This window comes from Tupaia chinensis, unplaced genomic scaffold (genome assembly GCF_000334495.1).
Source record: "Tupaia chinensis unplaced genomic scaffold, TupChi_1.0 Scaffold000451_2, whole genome shotgun sequence".
NCBI lineage: Eukaryota > Metazoa > Chordata > Mammalia > Scandentia > Tupaiidae > Tupaia > Tupaia belangeri.
This window is the reverse complement of record NW_006159958.1, coordinates 1,665,338-1,687,384: the sequence shown is the minus strand read 5'-3', so window position 1 is coordinate 1,687,384 and position 22,047 is coordinate 1,665,338. Positions and strand designations below refer to the sequence as shown.

At 49.7% G+C, this 22,047-nt stretch overlaps 1 protein-coding gene and 1 non-coding gene across 2 annotated transcripts in view; one reads left to right on the top strand and one right to left on the bottom strand.

Moving 5' to 3' along the window:
- Positions 1-21,702, bottom strand: part of TRAK1 (trafficking kinesin protein 1) — a gene marked incomplete in the record, with an annotated part of 158,584 nt that extends 136,882 nt beyond the window's left edge. The window contains 1 exon segment of the mRNA XM_014590466.2: positions 21,380-21,702. Coding sequence (XP_014445952.1) covers positions 21,380-21,470 — 91 coding nt within the window.
- On the top strand, positions 11,861-11,967 carry LOC114009070 (U6 spliceosomal RNA). Its single transcript, XR_003550543.1, has one exon. It is a non-coding gene; the product is annotated as a U6 spliceosomal RNA (small nuclear RNA).
- Positions 21,703-22,047: the final 345 nt, after the last annotated feature.

Here is a 22,047-nt window from a genome sequence, read left to right as displayed (position 1 = left end):
AGAAATTACAACTCGATGAAACTTTGACTAACAACAAAGAAAAATGCACCCACAAGGAACAAGAACACATGGGTGATTGCTAAGCACATTAATGACCCTGAAGCACGGCAGCAAATCTTCAGAACACAGGACACCGCTCAAGAAAGAGAAAGCTGAATCCACCAGGAGTCTGGCAAGCCCAAGGAACTTCTAATAGCATTCTCAGACATGTCTACTGAAGATGAGGCGAGCGAAATGAGATTTTACGCCTAGAAACAATAAATTCTGGTTGCCTAGACGTTCGATGACATAAGACAACTATTTTTTAGGAGTGAATGGAGAAGTACTAGACTCACTAACAGCCCTCAGAATATAATTTGGCTTGCCAACCAAAGAGGATGCTTCTTTTCATTGCTGAGTTGAAGTTCTGATACAGATCAGTCCTTGGAGTTCGGGCCAAGAGTGAACTACAGCACACAGGGAAAAAGGCCCCCTGCCCGTTTTGCTAAAATTATGAGTACTCCTCACTTAACAGAGTTCTCAGAGAACTGGTTGATAGGCATGCAGCTTAACAGCAGAAGTTTGAGTTATACCATGGCTCCACAGGGCATGTATTTTTCAATAATATCACAGGGATCAGCAGGTAGCATGGTGCTTAAAGGTGCAGGACTCCCACATGGCCGATCGCGGTTCGAGTCTCAGACCTGGTGGCTTGCTTTCTTACTCTCTCTCTCTCGCTCGCTCGCTCTCTCTGATCAAAATGGAAAATAAGAATAGTAATAATAAAGTTAAATTTTTTTAAATTCTTAAAAAAATAATATCCCATGACACCATACTAGAATAATGTATTTCTATCCATACAAAAAGCATACATTAGATAAAAGCCAGAGAGCAACGAGACACACAATAATAAGAAATGGCATACAGGGCCAGCAGGTGGCGTGGTGGTTAAGGTGCTGGACTCCCACATGGCCAACCACAGTTTGAGTCCCAGACCTGGTGGCTTGCTTCTCACTTTTCCTGTCTCTCTCTCTCTCCCTTTCACTCTGTCCCTCTCTGGTCAAATTAAAATAATAAATAGAGTTAAATAAAATCATTATTTAAAAAAATGGCATAACCCTTTTTATGTTTCTGAATACTACTATAGACACAAAGTAAAGAACACATTGGGACCAGCAGTTAGCATAATGGCTATGTCGCTGGACTCCCACGTAGTCGACCGTGGTTCGAGTCCTGGACCCGGTGGCTTAAACTCACACTAGGCGCGTGTGTGTGCGTGCCCAAGATCCCGAGAGGAGAATGGAGGAGAACGGATTGCGGCGTGGCCATCCACTCTGGGGGATGATTTCTCACTTTCTATCTCTCTGTCTGTCTGGGGAGCGCACGCGCCCTATAGCAACAGTCTCTCCAAAAAGAACAAAAGAAAAAAAAAAAAAAAAAGAACACATTTATAAGTGACATAAGTTGTCTTGTGTGATTGTGAACACTTCATGTAGGGAATACTAACTGACTGCAGGGATGAGACATGGACTGAGAGTGGATTCCTCGCACTGGAGAATGTCGTTAAACAGGCAGGTCATTAAGTGAGGAGGGGCTATCAAGGTTTAACTGAAACACATGCGAGCCAGTCGCTGTCAGTGTTGATACGATGAGAGCAGAGACCAGTGGTTGTGACAGAAGAGGCCACCTGACCTGCAGGCCTGTAATACTTCTCCAGCCCTCTACAGTATGCCGACCCCCTGCTCGGAGCCGAAGAGCCACACCCCAACTGCTCCAGCCCTGCAGGGCTGAAAGAACACCCCAAGGGCTTAGAGGTGCCCCTACAGTGAGGCCTGAAATCCCTGATACACCTCAGCTCCTCGAAGCGCTCCTGCTCCGAGAGCGCTCTAAAATCCAGGCTGTTCCTTTCGCTCTCAAGTCCTCCTTCACTCCCACCTGGCTGTGGTTTGCTGGGAAGAGAGTATCTTTTCGCAGCTCCAGGACTTTGAGCAGGGCCACCTGACTGCGTGGTCAGCGGGATGTCGATGAACTTAGCTCGCCCCGTCCAAGCAGAGGCCCTGAAAGTGCCTGTGTGGCTGGGATTGTGCTGAGCTCCAGTCCCCTGCCAGGAGGAGAGCACGTCCCCAGGTAGCTGCTGCCCTTCGAGCATGAACGTCCCAGTGGCAGACACGTGGAGCGGACCTGCATGGACACTCGCTGACCCTAAGGTGGCCCACGACCATGACAGAAGTGCTGTGGTGAGCCCTGGGGCCGGGGAGTCTCTGACAGCATCTACAGCAACGCCCGGCTCATGTAAGGAACATGCGAAACCTTCATGGAAAATGTGTATCACAAACAAAAATCATGCATGGATTTCGAACTTTCTTTGAACCACAGTAAACTCCTGTATCAATTCCATTTTTCCATGAACTCCTTCAAGTCCCCCTGCATGCACCTAATTTAAAGTCACGTAAAGTACCACCATGGGAAGCTAGAAGAATTGAGTTCGCCGCATGACCTGAATCTTTCTACGTGTGTTCTAAGCCACATTAGGCTTTAACACACACACACACACATACACACACACACACACACACACACACAAACTACTTCCAGAAGTCGCTCCAGCAAACAAGGCAAATGGACGCAGAATAAAGGCGAAAGGATGAGGGGGCGCTATTTCTTTCATGCCACACAACTAAATGTACCTGTGTTGCCTGTCAGACTCTCCTGACAATCAACTCCCCTTCCCTCAATTCCTTTTTTTTTTTTTAATTAGCCAGAAAACACACTGGAGAGAGACAAAGAAAGAGGGAAAATGGAAGAGCCCCGCCCACGGGGGGATGGTCATCACACACACTCAAACTGCACAGTGGGCCAGCCAGTGGGACCCGGCCACCTAACCACCACACCCCGCCAGGCCACCTCAATCCCCGTCAAAAGTTGCAAAACCGGGGGACCAGCAGTTAGCGTAATGGCTATGTCGCTGGACTCCCATGTAGTCGACAGCGGTTCGAGTCCCAGACCCGGTGGCTTAAACTCATGCCAGGCGCGTGTGCGTGTGTGCCCAAGATCACGAGAGGAGAATGGAGGAGAAGGGATTGTGGCGTGACCATCCCCCCTGAGGGGTGATTTCTCGCTTTCTGCCTCTGTCTCTCTCTGTCTTTCTGGAGAGTGCACGCGACGTATAGTAAAAAAACTCTCAAAAAAAAAAAGTTGCAGGGGAGGGGCCAATACCGCAATACGCTAAGGTTCCCAGCTCTGCTGCTCATGCTTCCCCAGTCCACTAGGTGGTGCTGCAGCCTCGCCTGCACAGGCTGGCTCACTCCCTCCAGGTTCCTGAAGGCAGAAATGCCTATCACAAAGGGACAGGAGGTGGACTCCAGAAAACTTCCAGGTCTGAACTGCACAAACTTCGGTTTGCCCTTTCCCGTTTCTACTCACTAAAACTCCCCACAGAAATGGGGAGAAAGAGCAGTAAAAACAGTAACTGAGGGCCAAGCCTCCACCGTACGGGCAGCAGCATGCTGAACTGCGGAGCTGGGAACCACACAGACCCCCCTTACTGGCCTGAACAATACGGTGGGCAAGCTCCAAGATCCTGAGCAGCCGGAGGGCGGGAGAAGGCGACCGCAGACAGACAAGCCCCCGTGGAGGGTGCCTTCCTCTCTCTCCCTTTCTCACTTTCTTGCATGCAAATACATGCACACATACACTTGCTTTCTATTGCAATAAAACAAATAAACTGAAATTGAGCAGGGCCAGCAGGTGACGCGGTGGTTAAGGCGCTGGCTTCTCACACGGCTGACTATAGTTCAAGTCCCAGACCAGGTGGCTTGAAAATCATACCAGGTGCATGTGCCCGCATGCCCCTAGTCCCAGGAGGGGAGAGAGGGGAAGGGATGAGTGAATAGAAGGGAAGTGATTACAGCATGACGACATGCCAAGAATGGAATCACCCCCCTGGGGGAGGTGGATTTCTCACTTCCCTCTCACTGTCTCTCCGGCTCTCTCTAGTGAGCGCATACGCCCTCCAGCAAAAGCCTTTAAAAGGAAATACATTGAGTAATGGATTTCAAATCTACAAGAATGACAACCAAAATGGTCTTTCAATGCTGGAAAAATAGACCCTAGCGCATGCCAGGATCTGAGCAAGGATTGGTTCCAGGAGCTCCGTGGACACCCAAATCCACAGATGCTCAGGTTTCTTAACGCAAAACGGTGTAATATTTGCATATAACCGATACGTATCCACCCTACATTTTAAATCGTCTCTAGATTCTTTAAGAATTATTTATTTGATCTTATTCATTCATTCATTCATTTTAATTTGAGTAAAGAGCGACACAGGGAAGGGAGGAAGAAAGCAAGTCCCCAGGTCCCAGATTTGAACCGCAGTCGATATGTGGGCGTGTCCAGCGCCTTAACCACCACACCACCTGCTGGCCCCCAATCACCTCTAGATTCTCACAATACCTACTATAATGTAAAGGCTATGTAAATAGTTGTTATATTGCATTGTATAGGGAATGATGGGGGGGGAGTTTGTATATATTCAGTACAGGTGCAATCCTCTGGGCTAACTATCAATACACAGTGTGTACACACACACACACACACACACACACACACACAGACATCAGCCACAACAGAACATTTTTGACCCTGGTTGACTGAAGAAATGGAACCTGAGGGGAGAGAAGGCCAACTGTAATTCTACTGCTCAGATGACTGACCCCTAACGTGTTGGGTTGGGAGTGAGAACAGAATTCTCCCCAAAAGAGAAGGAATGTCAGGGTCCCTCGGCATGGCTCTGTCCTCTTCCATGGACGGACGTTTGTGGGAAGGACTGCTCTAAGGAGGGACCTTGGGCCAGTCCTGTGGCCTAGTGGTTAAGAGAGCTGGATCCCATATGATCGACGGCCCTGAGGGCTTGAGAAACATGCCAGGTGCATGTGCAAGCATGCCTAAAACCCCATCGGGACAGAGAAATGGAGAAGGGCCCGCAGCACGGCCACGCCCCACTGGAAAGTGCTCTTCCCTCCTTCCCTCTCTCTGGTGAGCGATACGTGCCCTCTAGGACTTTAAAAAAAAAAAAAAGGAAGGAAGGAAGGAAGGCACCCTGCCCACAGCCATAGCCCATCATCATCTTACCAACCATTAAGAAGCAAGGGGACCGCCAGGTGGTGTAATGGTTATTACATCGCTGGACTCCCGTGTAGTCAGCCATAGTTCAAATCCCGGACCCAGCGGCTTAAAACTCACACCAGGCACATGTGCGTGCGTGCCCAAAATCCCAAGAGGAGAATGGAGGAGACAGGATTGTGGCATGGTCATTCCCCCTAGGGGGTGATTTCTCGTTTACTGTCTCTCTGGTGAGCGTACACTCCTGATAGCAAATATCTCTCTTAAAAAAAAAAAAAAAAGGAAGGACCAGCAGTTGGTGTAAAGGCTATGTCACTGGACTCTCGTGTAGTCAACTGTGGTTCTAGTCTTGGACCCAGTGGATTATACTCACACTGGGTGCATGTACATGCGTGCCCAAGATCTCGAGAGGAGAATGGAGGAGAAGGGACTGCCGTGTGGCCATCCCCCCTGGGGGGGTGATTTCTCGCTTTCTGTCTCTCTTTCTCTGTCTTTCTGGTGAGTACACGCACCCTATAGCAAAAACCTCTCCCAAAAAAAAGGAGACCTCTTTCTTCCCACCATGTAGATCAAAATCAAGCTGGAGCTTAAAGCCCCTAGCGGGTGAAGGCTGGGGTATTGCCCCACGCGGGCTCACTCGGTCTGCATTTGGTATCGGCGCCCTCCAGCTGGTTCGCCCCCCTACCATACACAATCTGTCCACCTCCCCGTCCTCCTCCACCCCACTGCATGACGCCATCCGATCTCCACCTCCCCGTCCCTGGACCTCATTAACCTCAGTGGTCCCCACGCCACATGCCACCTCTGCCAGCTACATCCGGGCCACCTCTGAAACCTGAAATTCACCTCACCCCATGGCTGGGCTCGAGGTTGGACGGGACAGGTGGCAGAGCAGGAAGTGAGATGGGCCGGGCACGGTCTGAACAGCCTCTCGCCAGGCAGGCAGGAAGGGCAAAGCTGTCTTCCGTGCAGCGTCCTGCTGCCCCCGGTCCCCGCCCTGGGTGAGCTGGCTGGTGCTTTGTGTGTGTGTGTGTGTGTGTGTGTATCTCTCTCCCTGTCTCACACACACAGACACACGCACACACAGACAAGGCCATCTCCTACCCCTCCCTTTAATAGCTCAGACGACTACCCGCATCTGGTGCCCTGCAGAAGACGCACTAATGACACTCATGTCCCTCACCCACTCAGCCACCTGCTCGCCCACCACAGACGTCTGGCTAACACCTTACTATCCTGCTCCGAGCTAGACCCCAAAATGCCACAGGTGTACTGTAAAGGCCCATCGCTACCACAGGAGGGGAGGAGAAAAATGGGGGTCTGACATTAAAGGTCCTCTGAGACGCCCCCTGGGAAACGAGTGTCCGCCGGACCCTGATGGGGACACCAACACAGTTTGCAGAGGGAGATCCCGGTCGCCCTTCCCCCCAGTGCCCACGGACTAGGCAGGTCTGCCTGGCCTCTCCAAGAGAGATGTCTGGGAAATTCAAAGGCTCGAGTCACAAAATACATGGTGGTCCCTGCTCTGTGTACAGAGGGCACCCCATGCATCGTGGGTGATCCAGAGCCCGGCCTCTCTCTTCTGAGACTCAGAACCCCAGCTTGGCAGGCAGTGAGTGCCAAGTGCGGGAGGCGGGCAGGCGCTGCACGCGTCACAGTAAGCTGGGGTGGCCGGGCAGCTTCACATCGGGATTTAAGCCGAGTCACAAGTGAAAACTCACTGTAAGACCGGATACCTTCCGCATGTCACAGCACGGGCCGCGTTATAGGAAGGATCTGAATCCCAACTACAACCCCGAGATTCAGGTCACCGCAGCCACTTCAGAGAAGCAGGAACAGATGCAGAGACCAGATGACCCGCCCGAGGTCACTCTGTAAGTGCTGCAGCCTGGAGTCACTTCTCCGCCTCTCAGCCAACTGCCTTAGGCCCCAAGCCCCAGAAAAGCCACACGGCTTCTTCCCAGCCACACGGATACAGTCTGCTCAGGCTGAAACCAGGGCTAGGGTGGACTTCCCATAGGGAAAAACTCATGGAATCTTGAGAAAAGTATAGCAACCAATATCCTTTATTAAAAGGAGGGAGGCAGGAGTGGGCAAAAGAAAGCACCTGACTAGAATAGCTGCTCAGTGAACATCTAAAGCAACGGAGCTTCCCAGAAGCCAAGGCAAAAAGAGAAATCTCTCTTTCTCTCTCATTATCTTTAAAAAAAAAAAAAGGGAACATGACAGGCACACACGCATACGTGCCCAATGTCCGATAGGATGGAGAAATAGAGGAGAAGGGACTGCAGCACGACTATGCCCCACTGGTGGGGAGGGTTTCTCCTCCCTTCTCTCTCTCTTTCTGTGTCTCTCTCTGGCAGGTGCTTATGCCCTCTAACAATTAAAACAAGGGGAACGGGACCAGCAGATGGCATAATGGTTATACTGCTGGACTCCCATGTAGTTGACACAGATCGAGTCCCCACCCAGAGGCTTAAAACTCACACAGGGCACATGTGCGTGCGTGCCCGATATCCCGATAGGAGAATGGAGGAGGGTTTGCGGCATGGCCATTCCCCTGGGGGGTGATTTCTCGCTTTCTGTCTCTCCACCTCTCTCTGGCGAGCACATACGTGCCCTATAGCAAAAAAAAACTCTCTTAAAAAAAACAAGAAGAGTACACCAGCAGGTAAAAATGTTTTAGTGAGAGCCTCAAGAATTCCTTAAGGAAGTTTTACTGAATATAATGTAAAATATCTATAAAATTATGCTTTTATAAACGATGTAGAAATGCCAATCACGTCTCCTATCGACTAACAGTGTTTGCTTGTTTGTTTTTAAAGCAGAGGTTACATGCTAAAGGTCTATGAAGGCAGGACCAGCAGTTGCATAATGGCTACGTCTGTGGACTCCCATGTAGTCGACTGCTGTTCGGGTCCTGGACCCAGTGGCTTAAACTCACTCCGGGCGTGTGTGCGTGCGTGCCCAAGATCCCGAGAGGAGAATGGAGGAGAATGGATTGGGGCGTGGCCATCCCCCAGGGGGGGTGATTTCTCGCTTTCTGTCTCTCTGTCTCTCTCTGTCTTTCTGGTGAGCCCTGTAGCAGAAAACCTCTCCAAAAATAAAAAATAAAAAAGAAGAGAATCAGTTCTGCCTGCCCACCAACTCCATTAACCCCGGGGCCTGCCACCCCAGGGCCATGCCTGTACCTCCCAGGAAACTCCACTGGCACTGCCCCCCCGCACAGAGGAGCAGCCTCGCCATCGGAGGGCAGTCGAGGAAGAAAGGGAACGATCTACATGGGCGAGGAAGGGGAGGAGTAGAGGAGGCATCAGTGGGCAAAAGAAGAAGCATTTCTAAGGGGCAGATGCACGCACGCTGATGGAACAGGAAACTGCATGAATCAGGAGCCCGGATCCAGGGGAGAGGCCAGGAGGGCCAGGCTCAGAGAGGGCAAGGGAGACAGGAGGCGGGAGAGGGGTCTGTAAAGGGAGGGCTGGGCAGAGTGAAGGGCAACCTGCAGAACCAGCTCGCCCCTGGCCCTGCCCTCCCCTACTAATCCAGCCACAAGCACCCAGGGTCTACCTCCAGCCAAGCACAAATACACAGGGAGGATGAAAGACAGACGAACCGACAAATAAGGAGGCAGACAGGACTGAAAGGGAGATGACAGGCAGGCAGCCCGGGCTGGATAAACAGGCAGGACTAATTGGAGTGACATCAGATGGAGATGGGATGAGGAAAAATACTGGTTCTGTGAACATACCCCCTTTCTCCATGAGTGGCAGCTCATTCAGTTCTTATCTTTATATTCTAGTGAGTTATTTTGCTCTCACAGTTTTTTGGGGGTTTTTTTGTTTTTTTGTTGTTGTTGTTGTTGTTGTTTTTTAGAGGTTTTTGCTATAGGGCACGTGCCCTCACCAAACAGAGACAGAGACAGAGAGACAGAAAGCGAGAAATCACCCGCCAGGGGGGGATGGCCACACCGCAATCCCTTCTCCTCTCGGGATCTTGGGCACGCACGCACACGCGCCTGGCTTGAGTTTAAGCCACCGGGTCCGGGACATGAACCGCGGTCGACTACATGGGAGTCCGGCAACATAGCCATTACGCTAACTGCTGGTCCCAGAAAAAAATTACTTTTAAAAAAGGAATGTACTGGCTGTAGGGCCACTAAAGAGAAAAGTCTCCAATACAGATTACTGAGCAGATAAAGCACCGGCACGCTTAGCACTCACAGACGAATGTTAACAGGGACAGAGGACATAGGGACATAACACCCGCATAAAGTATTTTAGAAACACACACGAAAAACAATGTTTCCTTTCGAGAGGAAAGGTAAACCTCAAGGGGTATTCTTTTCCCTGCATTGTTTCCTGCTGCACGGTGCGTTTAAGGGTGAGCGCTATGAAAGAGAACTGGCTATGGAACAGACAGCAGGGGAGCACTGAATTTCAGCTTTTACGTTTCTGCAAAGACAACACGGGGCAGCGACAGTTTCTCTGTCATTGTTGGAGGGCACGTGCACATGCCAGAGAAGGAGGGAAAGAGGAGAAAGCTCAGTGTGGCACGGTCATGCACAATCCCTTCTCCTCCATTTCTCAGCCCGTTGGGACTTCGTACTATACACACACACGCACAAACACACACACACACACACACACACACGTTTCTCAAGCCACTGGGGCCAGGATTTGAATTGCGGGTGCCCATGTTGGATCCGGCTCTTTTAACCACTTGGCTATGGGGTCAGTTCCATGCCATTTTTTTAAATGTAAGACAGCAGGAAAATAATTTGGTGAGTCACAGTTGGCTTCCCCCAAAAGAAACAGACAGAAACTATCCAGGTGAACTGGGCGGAGGTCATGCTGAGAGCCTTGTTTTCCATCTACGATGAGTACGCCTCGTGATGTAAAATGAGATTTCTGATTGTTTTACTACAGGTCGCAGTCAAAGCAGCTCCCAGCAGGCCCACCTGCAGTAGTGCATGCTACACATTGCTGTCCAGCAAGCTGAGGCCGTATCAGAGATCCGAGTTCAATCCCTGACCCACCCCTAAGAGCCAGGCATGGTGGTGTGCACCTGTAGTCCCAGTTACTTGAGAGGCTGAGTCAGGAGGGTGACGTAGAGGGATCCTGTCTAACCCCCCACACACACACACATGCGCACACACACACACACACACACACACACACACACGTAACAATGTTTACAGAGGTTAAGAAAGCAGACCCTCAGGACCAGCAGTTAGCGTAATGGCTATGTCACTGGATTCCCATGTAGTCGACTGCTGTTTGAGTCCCAGACCCAGTGGCTTAAACTCATGCCGGGCGCATGTGCGTATGTGTCCAAGATCTCAAGAGGAGAATGGAGGAGAAGGGACTGCGGCATGGCCACTCCCCCTGGAGGGTGATTTCTCGCTTTCTGTCTCTCTGTCTCTCTCTTTCTGGCAGGCGCATGCACCCTATAGCAAAAACCTCTCCAAAAAAAAAAAAAGCAACCCCTCAGTGCAAACTGCCTAGGTTCAAGCCCTGGCTCCACCATTAATGTGTTGTATAAAAATGGCCAGGTTACATAAGCTTTGTGCCTCAGTTTTCTCATCTATAAAATGAAGGTAACAATTAGGATGTCCTGCCAAGGACTGTCGTGTCATGTGGCTGCCGACCTCTGAGCTGGCCCCCAGTGATCCTCACCAGCCGTGCGCCCTCTCACACTGACTCACGGCCAACCAACGCGTCCAACATAACAGGAAGTGAGTACGTGACTTCAAGACCAGGGCATAATGGTTTCCACCCTGATCTGCCTTTTGGATTGCTCATTCTACAGAAGCCGACTGCCATGTCATAAACGCTACCGAGTAACCCTGTGGTGAGGCCATGTGGGCTAGGGGTGGAAGCTGCCCTCCCAGAGCCAGCCCTGGCTTGCCAGGTATGGGAGGCTCCACCTTGGAATGAATCACCCAGCCCCAGGCAAGCTTTCATCTTTTATTGAATATGAGCTTTACTGAGATATAATTTTAGTAACACAGATTTCACCTTTTAAAATGTACAGGCTCGAGTTTTAGTGTGTTTACTGAGTTGTACAATTATTTTAGAACATTCCATCATCCCTTAAAATGCACCTGTAGCTGACCAGCAGTTAGCGTAATGGCTATGTCGCTGGACTCCCATGTAGTCGACCACGGTTCAAGTCCCAAACCCAGTGGCTTAAACTCACGCCAGGCGCGTGTGTGTGCGTGCCCAAGACCCCAAGAGGAGAATGGATTGTGGCATGGCCATCCCCCCTGGGGGAAGTGATTTCTCGCTTTCTATCTCTGTGTCTGGCGGGCATACGCGCCCTATAGCAAAAACCTCTCCAAAAAAAAAAAAATCCCCATCAAAAAAAAAAAAAAAAGATGTACCTATAGGGATATAGTGTAATGACTATGTCACTGGACTCCCATGTAGTCAACCGCAGTTCGAGTCCCAGACTCGGGAGCTTCAAACTCATGCCAGGCACATGTGTGTGCATGCTCAAAATCCCAAGAAGTGGCTGGAAGAGAAGGGATTGCAGTGTGGCTCTCCCCCTGGAGGGTGATTTCTTGCTTTCTGACTCTCTGTCTCTGTCTCTCCAGCAAACACACTGCATCCTGTAACAAAAACCTCTTTAAAAATAAAAGATGGATCTATAGCAGGCCCTCCTCAGCTTCCCTGGCCCAGTTCTGGCAACTACTGTTCTATGCTCTTGTTTCCACTGAGTCTCTGATTCTGGACATTTCATGTAAAGGGAACCACGCGTGCTCACTTCGCCACTACCTATACTAAAATCGCAACGCTACAGAGAAGATTAACACAGCCCCTGTGCAAGGATGACGTGCAAATTCGTGAAGCGTTCCATATTTTTATAATGATAATGTGTATGATGTCTTCAACTGGACTGGCGAGAAGTGTGCTCGTGTTGAGTAAATTCATTCGACAAGCTGTAGTGATACACAGTGACTGAATGTATAAATTCAGTTAAAATAATAATACAAAAATGGAATCATGCAATATGTGTCTTTTTCTTTTTCTTTTTCTTTTTTTGGAGAGATTTTCGCTATAGGGCGCGTGCGCTCGCCAGACAGACAGAGAGACATAGAGACAGAAAGCGAGAAATCACCCCCTGGGGGGGATGGTCACACCGCAATCCCTTCTCCTCCATTCTCCTCTTGGGATCTTGGGCACGCACGCACATGCGCCCGGCGTGAGTTTTAAGCCACCGGGTCCAGGACGTGAACCGCAGTCGACTACATGGGAGTCCAGCGACATAGCCATTACGCTAACTGCTGGTTCCCGCAATATGTGTCTTTTGTAACTGGTTTCTTTCACTTAGCATGTCTTTACCATGAGGGGCCCCTAACCCCTGGGCCACAGGCCAGCACGCATCCAAGGCCTGCTAGAAACTGCACCCACACAGCCCGAGGCCAGGCGCACCAGCGAAGCTGCATTTGTGTTTACTCCCCATCACTGGCGTATGCCTGAGCTCCACCCCTGTCCCACCGACAGTGGCCTGAGAGTCTCACAGGAGTGTAGACCCTGTTGTGAACTGTGCATGCACGGGATCTAGGCCGTGCGCTCCTTATGAGAATCCAGCGCCTGGTGATCTGCAGTAGAGCTGGGGCGGTAACGCTCGTGCTGGGGAGCGATCTCAAATGTTGCACGGTGAGTTGTCCCATTATTTCGTTACAGATTACAATAATAGGAGAAATAAAGTACACAATACATGAGTTTGAATCACCCCAAAACCACCCTTCTCCACCACTCCCCAGTCCATGGAAAAACTGTCTTCCACACAACTAGCCCCAGTGCCAAAAAGATTGGGGGTCACTGTTCAGGCTTCACTCATGCTATGACATGGATCGGCATTGCATTCCTCTTTAGTGCTGAATAATGGTTCATGGGATGAGTACACTGGATTCTGTTGATCCTTTCAACAGCTGGGCATCTGGGTTGCTTCCACTCTGCCTATTATGAATCATGCCACCATAAACACTCGTGTGCGGGCTTTGTGTGGACTTGTGTTTTCATTTCTCTTACAGGTGTAACCAGGAGAAATGCCAAGTCACACAGGGATCTACGTCTAACCTTTGGAGCAACCGCCAGGCTGTTTTTCTGTTTTTGTTTTTGGTTTTTGGTTTTTTTTTTTGAGAGGTTTTTGCTTTAGGGCACGTGCACTCACCAGAAAGATAGAGAGAGACAGAGGGACAGAAAGAGAAATCACCTCCTAGGGGGATGGCCACGTCGCAATCCCTTCTCCTCCATTCTCCTCTCGGGATCTTGGGCACGCACACACACACGTGCCTGGCGTGAGTTTAAGCCACCGGCTCCGGGACTCGAAGTGCAGTCGACTACATGGGAGTCCAGCAACATAGCCATTACACTAACTGCTGGTCCCACCGCCAGGCTGTTTTTCACAGTGGCAAATTTCCATCTTGACTGCAACATCATGAGGGACCCTGAGCCAAAGCCACCCAACCCTGACTTCCTGACCCACAGTAATATGTGAGACTACAAATGTTTGGTGTTTCAAGCTATAAGACATGGGGAAGTTCGTTCCACAACAGTAAGTAACTCATGTGTCAGAATGAAATGAGGTTAGACATCGAGGCGTTTAGGATCATGTCTAGTGCAGAGGAGTGCTTCAGTAAATGTTAACTACTATTAGCATGGTGATTTCCCACCACAGAACCTTGGCTTATACTGCTTTCACTGGCTGGCGTGCTCTTCCCCTCCCTCCCTGCCCTGAAAACTCCTACGTCTCCCTCTCCTTCAGACATCTGCTTAGATACTGCTTCCTCATTGGCAGTCTTTTTGCAAACACCACATCAGAAATCCCTTTATACAAATCTCTTCACACCCTCTACTTCCCCTATGAATACCGAATATAGTGAAGTCATAGTTTATGTAACTGTATTTCAAACGTTTTTCTTCTGAAGAAGAGGAGAATGTCAACTTGGCATACCACCCCACCCAGTGTGACACAACAGCAGGTCAGTAACGCGGGCCTCTCGACGTCTTGCAACTCGCTAGAAAAATGAGCAAAGACCAAACACGGTTTACAGAAAAGCACAAAGTCGTTTCTAGTGGAAAAGACACAGGATAAAATGAAATGCCACTTTTCATGACTATCTAATTAGCCAAGATGAAAAAAGCTGATAAGGCCCAGAGCTGGCAAGAAACTGCCAGAAACTGCCAGTCCTTCACGCTGGTGCTCAGTGATGAATGGGGGCCATCTTTCTGAACAAAGACATCATGTCGTGATGCAGAGCAACTCCTCTTTTCTTGGTCAGAGGGCAGATGGGCTTGCCAGAGAGACACAGGAGAGACAGGAGAGAGGAAGAAAGAGTCCTCCAGTGGGGTGTGGCCACCCTGCAATCTCCCTCCTCCATTTCTCCATCCCAGTGGGGTTTCGGGGCATGTACGCACACACGCCCGTCATGGTTTTCAGCTGCTAGGATTCACATGACCGTCAGCCATGTGGCTTCCTTAACTGCTAGACTACAGGGCAAGCTCACACACATAACCAATTCCTAAATGTACGTTTCCTGGGTTAATTTCCAGACATGGAGGAAAAGTGGCCCAGAGGAATAGAGAAAGTCCCTTGGAGGACCATCTAAAAAGCAAAAATGGGGTCAGCGGTAGAGTGGTGGTGAAAGTGGCTGGATCCCAAAGGGCTGACTGCATGGTTTGAGTCCCAGACCTGTTGGCTTGAAAAATACGCATGGCACATGTGTGTACACACCAAAACCCAGGAGGAAAATGGAGACGTGACTGTGGCATGGTCATCCCCTCTAGGGGTGGCTTGGTCACTCTGCCTGTCTCGCTTACTCTTTCTCTCTAGTGAGCACACATGCTCTGTATCAAATAAATAAATAAAACAGAACAGAAATAGAAATAAAAAGCAAACACTGGAAACGACTGTACAGCACTCCATGGGGACTGCCTGTGGTGGCCTCTTCGAGGTCCTTGAATAGCTCACAGGGCTGATCGCCTCTGAGTCACCTTCATAGTAATCCTGCCCACAGGGGCAGCATCAGCTGCACGTTGCACAACCCACTAAGGCCACATCCAGCTGCAACTGAAATGCAGGTCACGTCACCTTCCTTCACTTTCTCCTCTACATGACAGAACGACGTTACCTTGAGTCTATTACAAGTATGTGTTAAGGGACCAGCAGTTGGCGTAATGGCTATGTCGCTGGACTCCCATGTAGTCGACCGTGGTTCGAGTCCTGGGCCCAATGGCTTAAACTCACACCAGGTATGTGTGCGTACATGCCCAAGATCCCGAGAGGAGAATGGAGAACAGATTGCGGCATGGCCATCCACCCTGGGGGGTGATTTCTTGCTTCCTGTCTCTCTTTCTGGTGAGTGCACACACTCTATAGCAAAAACCTCTCCAAAAAAAAAAAATTAATTAAATAATAAATATGTGTTAAAAGGGATTCATTATCTATTATTTATAATATCGGATTGATAAAGGAAGAATTGCAAAATAGGTATCAGGCCTTCTGGGACTGAGAATGGCTGGTCTGTCTTAGACTATTTCAGCTGCTATAACAAAATGCTATAAACTGGATGGCTTACACCCAACAAGCATTTCTCTCTTGTAGTTCTGGAAGTTGGGAAGGCCGAGATCAACGCACCGTCAAACTCGGTATCTAGTGAGGGCCAGCTCCTGGCTCACAGACGGTGCCTTCCTCTGTGTCTTCACTTCACAGAAGGAGCGGCGTCTCTCAGGCTTCTTTTACATCCCATTAATACGGGCTCTGTCTAATCACCACCCAAAGACCCTACCTTTGTAACAACACATTGGTGATTAGGTGAAATTCACCATATGAATTTTGAATTTTGTTTTGTTTTGTTTTTATTGCCAGAGGTCACATGCACAGAGAGAAAGAGAGAGAGTTGAGCATGCCCCAATAGGGTGTGGTCACATCACAATCTCTTTGTTTTTTTTCCCTCCGTTGCTTCATCTTATCAGGATTTGGGGCATGCACACATACGTGCCCAGTGTGTTTACTGAGACACCAGGAGGACTCCAACCACGGCTAGCCATGTGGGATCCAGCTCCCTATGCCCAGGGCTTAACCACTGAGCTATAAGGCCAGACTTGAATTTTAAATTCTGAACGATGATGCTACAAACAGTGGGATTCTATGTAGCTATTCTTAAAAACAAGGCACAGTAAGTAATATGTACGATGATGCAATCACATTATGTAATCCTGTTATTTTTTAATGCAGATCACAATTTATGGTATGATCCCATTTGTGCTTTTATGAAAACAATTATGTGCATAAAAACTTCTTAGAATGATTTTCTTTTTTAAAAAAAGTTACACTGTTTTGATGGTGGAATGAGAATTACTCTGTACTGAGCATGATTTGGTACAATTTTAAATTTTACCACTTGTATGTATTATTTTTATAATGTAAAACCATAGTTAAATAATATTTTTTTGAAAAAGAGAAACAATGAAGGAGGTTAACATAGGGTCAGAAAATATCATGGATAGATATAAATTTACCCCAAGGATCCCCATTTTACATGAGAGGTTAAGCCACCTCCCTCTGCCTCTCCTTAAACAGGAGCAGAACCTAGCTCCGTGGGTGAGGTGTGCTAGGGACAAAATGAGCTTCAGGAGCATCGATCACAGGTACAGCACAGCTGTCCAACACGTGGCAGAGGTTGTTAGGATTTGTGTTAGTGAATTTTCTATGTCAACTTGACTGAGCCTTAGGGTGCCCAGAATTAGGGTCAAACATTAGGCTGGGTGTGTCTGTCCTGGTGCTTCCAGATGACAATAGCATCTGAAAAGGGAGACTGAGTAAAGGAGAATGTCCCTTCTAATGAGGGTAGACCTCATCCAATCGGTTGAAGGTCGGAATAGAACAAGAAATACAGAAATACGACTCTTGCACAAAAGAGTTACTGCTGCTGCCTAACTACCTTTGAGCTAGGATGTTGGCTTTTTTCCTGTCTTCTGCCTGAAACACCAACTCTTCCAGGACCTCAAGTCTGACAGCCTTCCAACTGGAACTACACCATGGGCTCGCCTGCATCTCCAGGTTGCCAAATGCAGATCTTGAGACTTGGTTTCCACAATGGAGTGACCCAATTCCTTACAATCGATCTCCAACTCTCTCCCTTTTCCTCCCTCCCTCTCCATAGAACCAACATTCCTTAGTGGTTCTGTTTCTCTGAAGAACCATCGGCACTGAGGATTTATGAAATCCAATCCGTTCTAGCTCTACCTACAGCTGTGAAGTTTCAGTTCATGACAGTTTCACCTTGATTCTCTCAAGGTTTTCCATGTTCATGGGAAGTGAGGGGTGGGAACACCAAGTTTCGGATTCCCAAGTTCCTTTGGGGGCTATGAATCCTGGAGTCACATGCCCAATCCCCTGGGTCAGTCTGATCCTGGCAGTGGAGTGCCCGGCACCCTTCCTCAGTCGATCCTGGCCAAAGCCCCTACAGGAAAGCTCAGCTGAGCAGACAGAAGAGGGTGCTGAGGGCTGAGGCCCAGCTTGGCCAGCAACTGCATTGATTTCTGTTGCAATTTATTATTTACCAACATCCTAAGAGTATCAAGCACCAGAAGACTGCAACACTCGGAGGATACAAGATACAGTAAAAAGTTGTTTAATATAAAAACTAAAACCAATTAGAAGGAGAATAAAAAAACTATCAAGTACCTGGAAACTATAGCCCCCTTCCAATCACATGTCAAAAATTGTACTGATACACTTGAACTAAATTTTACAATTGATGTCAAAATTTGTGTGTGATAAATATTCTACTCACTCAGCTTACGATGAGGGACTGCGAAGGAAGAAAAGCTGGCAGCCACAAATGTTATGTACAGTGTATTTAAAAGACAGAGGTGAATGGGTAAGAATTTTTGGTTTTGTGTTTGTTTGGTTTTTTTTTAAGAGGTTTTTGCTATAGGGCGCCTGCACTTGCCAGACAGACAGAGAGAGACAGAAAGTGAGAAATCACCCCCCCAGGGGGGATAGCCACACCTCAATCCCTTCTCTTCCATTCTGCTCTCGGGATCTTGGGCACACACACACACACACACACACACACACACACACACACACCCAGCATGAGTTTTATCCACCAGGCCCGGGACGCGAACCGCAGTCAACTACCTGGGAGTCCAGAGACATAGCCAATACGCTAACTGCTGGTCCCAATGGGTAAGAGCTTTTGTAAAGACAAAATGTTATTATGTTATTCTGTCAAAAATGAGCCTAATAGGACCCTCCCCAAAAATCAACTGTTCAATAGGGGAGATTCCACTCGGAAAATAAGCCAAAATATTTCTAAATTGTAAATTCGGAAACTATTTGTAAATCCACAGATTCTAATTTATATTTTTTCACTCTGTCCAAGAAGCACATTTCATTGCTCAATCTTTCTGTTTCGCTCATTCACGTAGCCGATGAAGTTCTGTTTCGACGACAACTTTGCAGCGGCAACACGTTAAAAACATTACACTGGACAGGAGTGGATAAGCAAGACATTTAGTTAATAAAATGTGCAAGAAGTCCCTTGAACATTGATGTTTCCCTTTTTGCATTTTTTGGAGGATAAAACATATTTGCTAGTTTACATTAGTGACCGGAAAGGACTATATCTGAAATCACGTCCCTGAGATGAAAAGTACTTCCAGACACAGCAGGTACCAAAAGGCACACTTTTTTTTTTTAGAGGTTTTTGCTATAGGGCGCGTGCGCTCGCCAGACAGACAGAGAGACACAGAGAGACAGAGAGACAGAAAGCGAGAAATCACCCCCCAGGGGGGATGGTCACGCCGCAATCCCTTCTCCTCCATTCTCCTCTCGGGATCTTGGGCATGCACGTACACGCGCCCGGCGTGAGTTTTAAGCCACCAGGTCCGGGACGCGAACCGCAGTCGACTACGTGGGAGTCCAGCGACATAGCCATTATGCTAACTGCTGGTTCCCAAGGCACACCTTCTCTGAGTGATTTCTCACACAGTTCACGGTTCACACCTCTGCCCACCACTGTACTGAGGCTGGGGCCAGTTCTCAGTGAGGGACCCCAGCAGTTACAGAAGTCCCAGCAAAAAACCCACCCTCGAGATACGCTGGTTCGACACACATGGGTCTTATTCATCGTGCGCTTCACAGCGATTTTAGACCGATTCAATAAGAGTCACATATCTTTTTTTTTTTGGAGAGATTTTTGCTATAGAGTGTGTGTGCCCACTAGAAAGACAGAGACAGAGAGACAGAAAGTGAGAAATCAGCCCCTAGCGGGATGGCCACACCGCAATCCCTTCTCCTCCATTCTCCTCTCGGGATCTTGGGCACGCATGCACCCGCGCCGGGCATGAGTTTAAGCCACTGGGTCCAAGACTCGAACTGCGGTTGGCTACATGGGAGTCCAGTGACATAGCCATTACGCTAACTGCTGGTCCCAGAGTTACATATCTTGAAACCTAAAAATGACGAGCAGGACAAGTGGGGCTCATGGTCTCGGAATTCACTGTTTGGGGCTCAGTTTTGAGGAAACAGGACAGAAGCCAGATGGGTCATCAGCCATCAGACTCCGCTGAGGGTAGAGGAATAGGAAGAAATATCCACCCACAGCGAGGGACGAGCCAGAGCCAGGGATCAGCCAGCCCGTGGTCCTCACCAGGGTGGGGGCAGAGTGGAGTCACTGGGCCGAGCACTGAGTAAAGGGAAAAGAAAGCAGGGGCAGGTGAGGGAAGGAAGCGAGAAGGGAGGGAAGGGCAGAGGCACCGTCCAAGTCTGTCTTCACCTTTCAAACATTCCCTCGCTGACCCGAGTCACAAGGTGAGGTTCTAAGAAACCAGGAGGAAAACAGGATTCGAGAATCCACAGCATAGGGCCCGAGAGGCCCTGCTTGGTCCCTGCAGAGAACCGTGAAGAAAAAGCTGTTGGTGGAGTCCGGGTGCTAGATCTAACTCAGCCCTGCTGCTCACACCCTGCCGGGGTCACTTGCCTCCTCTGAGCCTGGACAAGGGGACAGATCTCTGAAGGGCCACAGGCCAAGGACAGCCCCCAGACAGCATAGAGCAGAGAAGCCTCATCCAAGGCACACCTTCTCTGAGTGATTTCTCACACAGTTCACGGTTCACACCTCTGCCCACCACTGTACTGAGGCTGGGGCCAGTTCTCAGTGAGGGACCCCAGCAGTTACAGAAGTCCCAGCAAAAAACCCACCCTCGAGATACGCTGGTTCGACACACATGGGTCTTATTCATCGTGCGCTTCACAGCGATTTTAGACCGATTCAATAAGAGTCACATATCTTTTTTTTTTTGGAGAGATTTTTGCTATAGAGTGTGTGTGCCCACTAGAAAGACAGAGACAGAGAGACAGAAAGTGAGAAATCAGCCCCTAGCGGGATGGCCACACCGCAATCCCTTCTCCTCCATTCTCCTCTCGGGATCTTGGGCACGCATGCACCCGCGCCGGGCATGAGTTTAAGCCACTGGGTCCAAGACTCGAACTGCGGTTGGCTACATGGGAGTCCAGTGACATAGCCATTACGCTAACTGCTGGTCCCAGAGTTACATATCTTGAAACCTAAAAATGACGAGCAGGACAAGTGGGGCTCATGGTCTCGGAATTCACTGTTTGGGGCTCAGTTTTGAGGAAACAGGACAGAAGCCAGATGGGTCATCAGCCATCAGACTCCGCTGAGGGTAGAGGAATAGGAAGAAATATCCACCCACAGCGAGGGACGAGCCAGAGCCAGGGATCAGCCAGCCCGTGGTCCTCACCAGGGTGGGGGCAGAGTGGAGTCACTGGGCCGAGCACTGAGTAAAGGGAAAAGAAAGCAGGGGCAGGTGAGGGAAGGAAGCGAGAAGGGAGGGAAGGGCAGAGGCACCGTCCAAGTCTGTCTTCACCTTTCAAACATTCCCTCGCTGACCCGAGTCACAAGGTGAGGTTCTAAGAAACCAGGAGGAAAACAGGATTCGAGAATCCACAGCATAGGGCCCGAGAGGCCCTGCTTGGTCCCTGCAGAGAACCGTGAAGAAAAAGCTGTTGGTGGAGTCCGGGTGCTAGATCTAACTCAGCCCTGCTGCTCACACCCTGCCGGGGTCACTTGCCTCCTCTGAGCCTGGACAAGGGGACAGATCTCTGAAGGGCCACAGGCCAAGGACAGCCCCCAGACAGCATAGAGCAGAGAAGCCTCTTCTCCCATGGTCCCTGCTCCGTCCCGGCCACACCACAGAGAAAGCAGTGGACACTCACTCCCCGCACACACACTTACCACACGAGCTTGCTGGGACCAGCTTGCCCCGGCAGAGTCCTGGCAGAGGCTGGGCCGCGATGGGCTGCCCGAACTGAAAAACCAATGCCATGGGCAGCCGCGGACTCCGAGGGCAGTTCAGAGGAAGCAGCGATCGTCCATGCGAGCCGGGCCCGGGCAGAGCAGGGCAGCCCCCTCCCTGCCTCCCTCAGCAGTTTTCTGAGCTGCTTGTTGGGGCAAATCCTAAGACTCTGAGCCGCCCTGGAAGCACAATGGGTTACGTAACTCCGAGCGGTCTGGGCACCCTATCAGCTCATCCTGTTAAAGCACCCCAAACAGAAGATGACGCACCCGCAAAGGTGATACGACCTGGTGGAGGTGGAGGTGGGGCGGCGAGAGGTACAGAGCTTTGCTTCCCGTTTTGTCTAAACCTGAAGGGGAACAAAAGTCCTGCTGTGTGTCGCAGGCTCGCCGGGAACCAGGGGCGGAGTGCATTAACCAGGGCGGGATGCCAAGCGTGTCCCAGGACCGCACTTGGCAAAGCCCTGGAGTCCACAGATGCCTGCTCGGGACAACCCCGGTGTCTCTGAGAACCTCTCAGGACGTCTCCCCCTCAGTGACCATCTACACTAACCCACTTTAACCTGAGCACGTGCTGCATCTCCAGCTCCCAGCACTATAAATGTGCA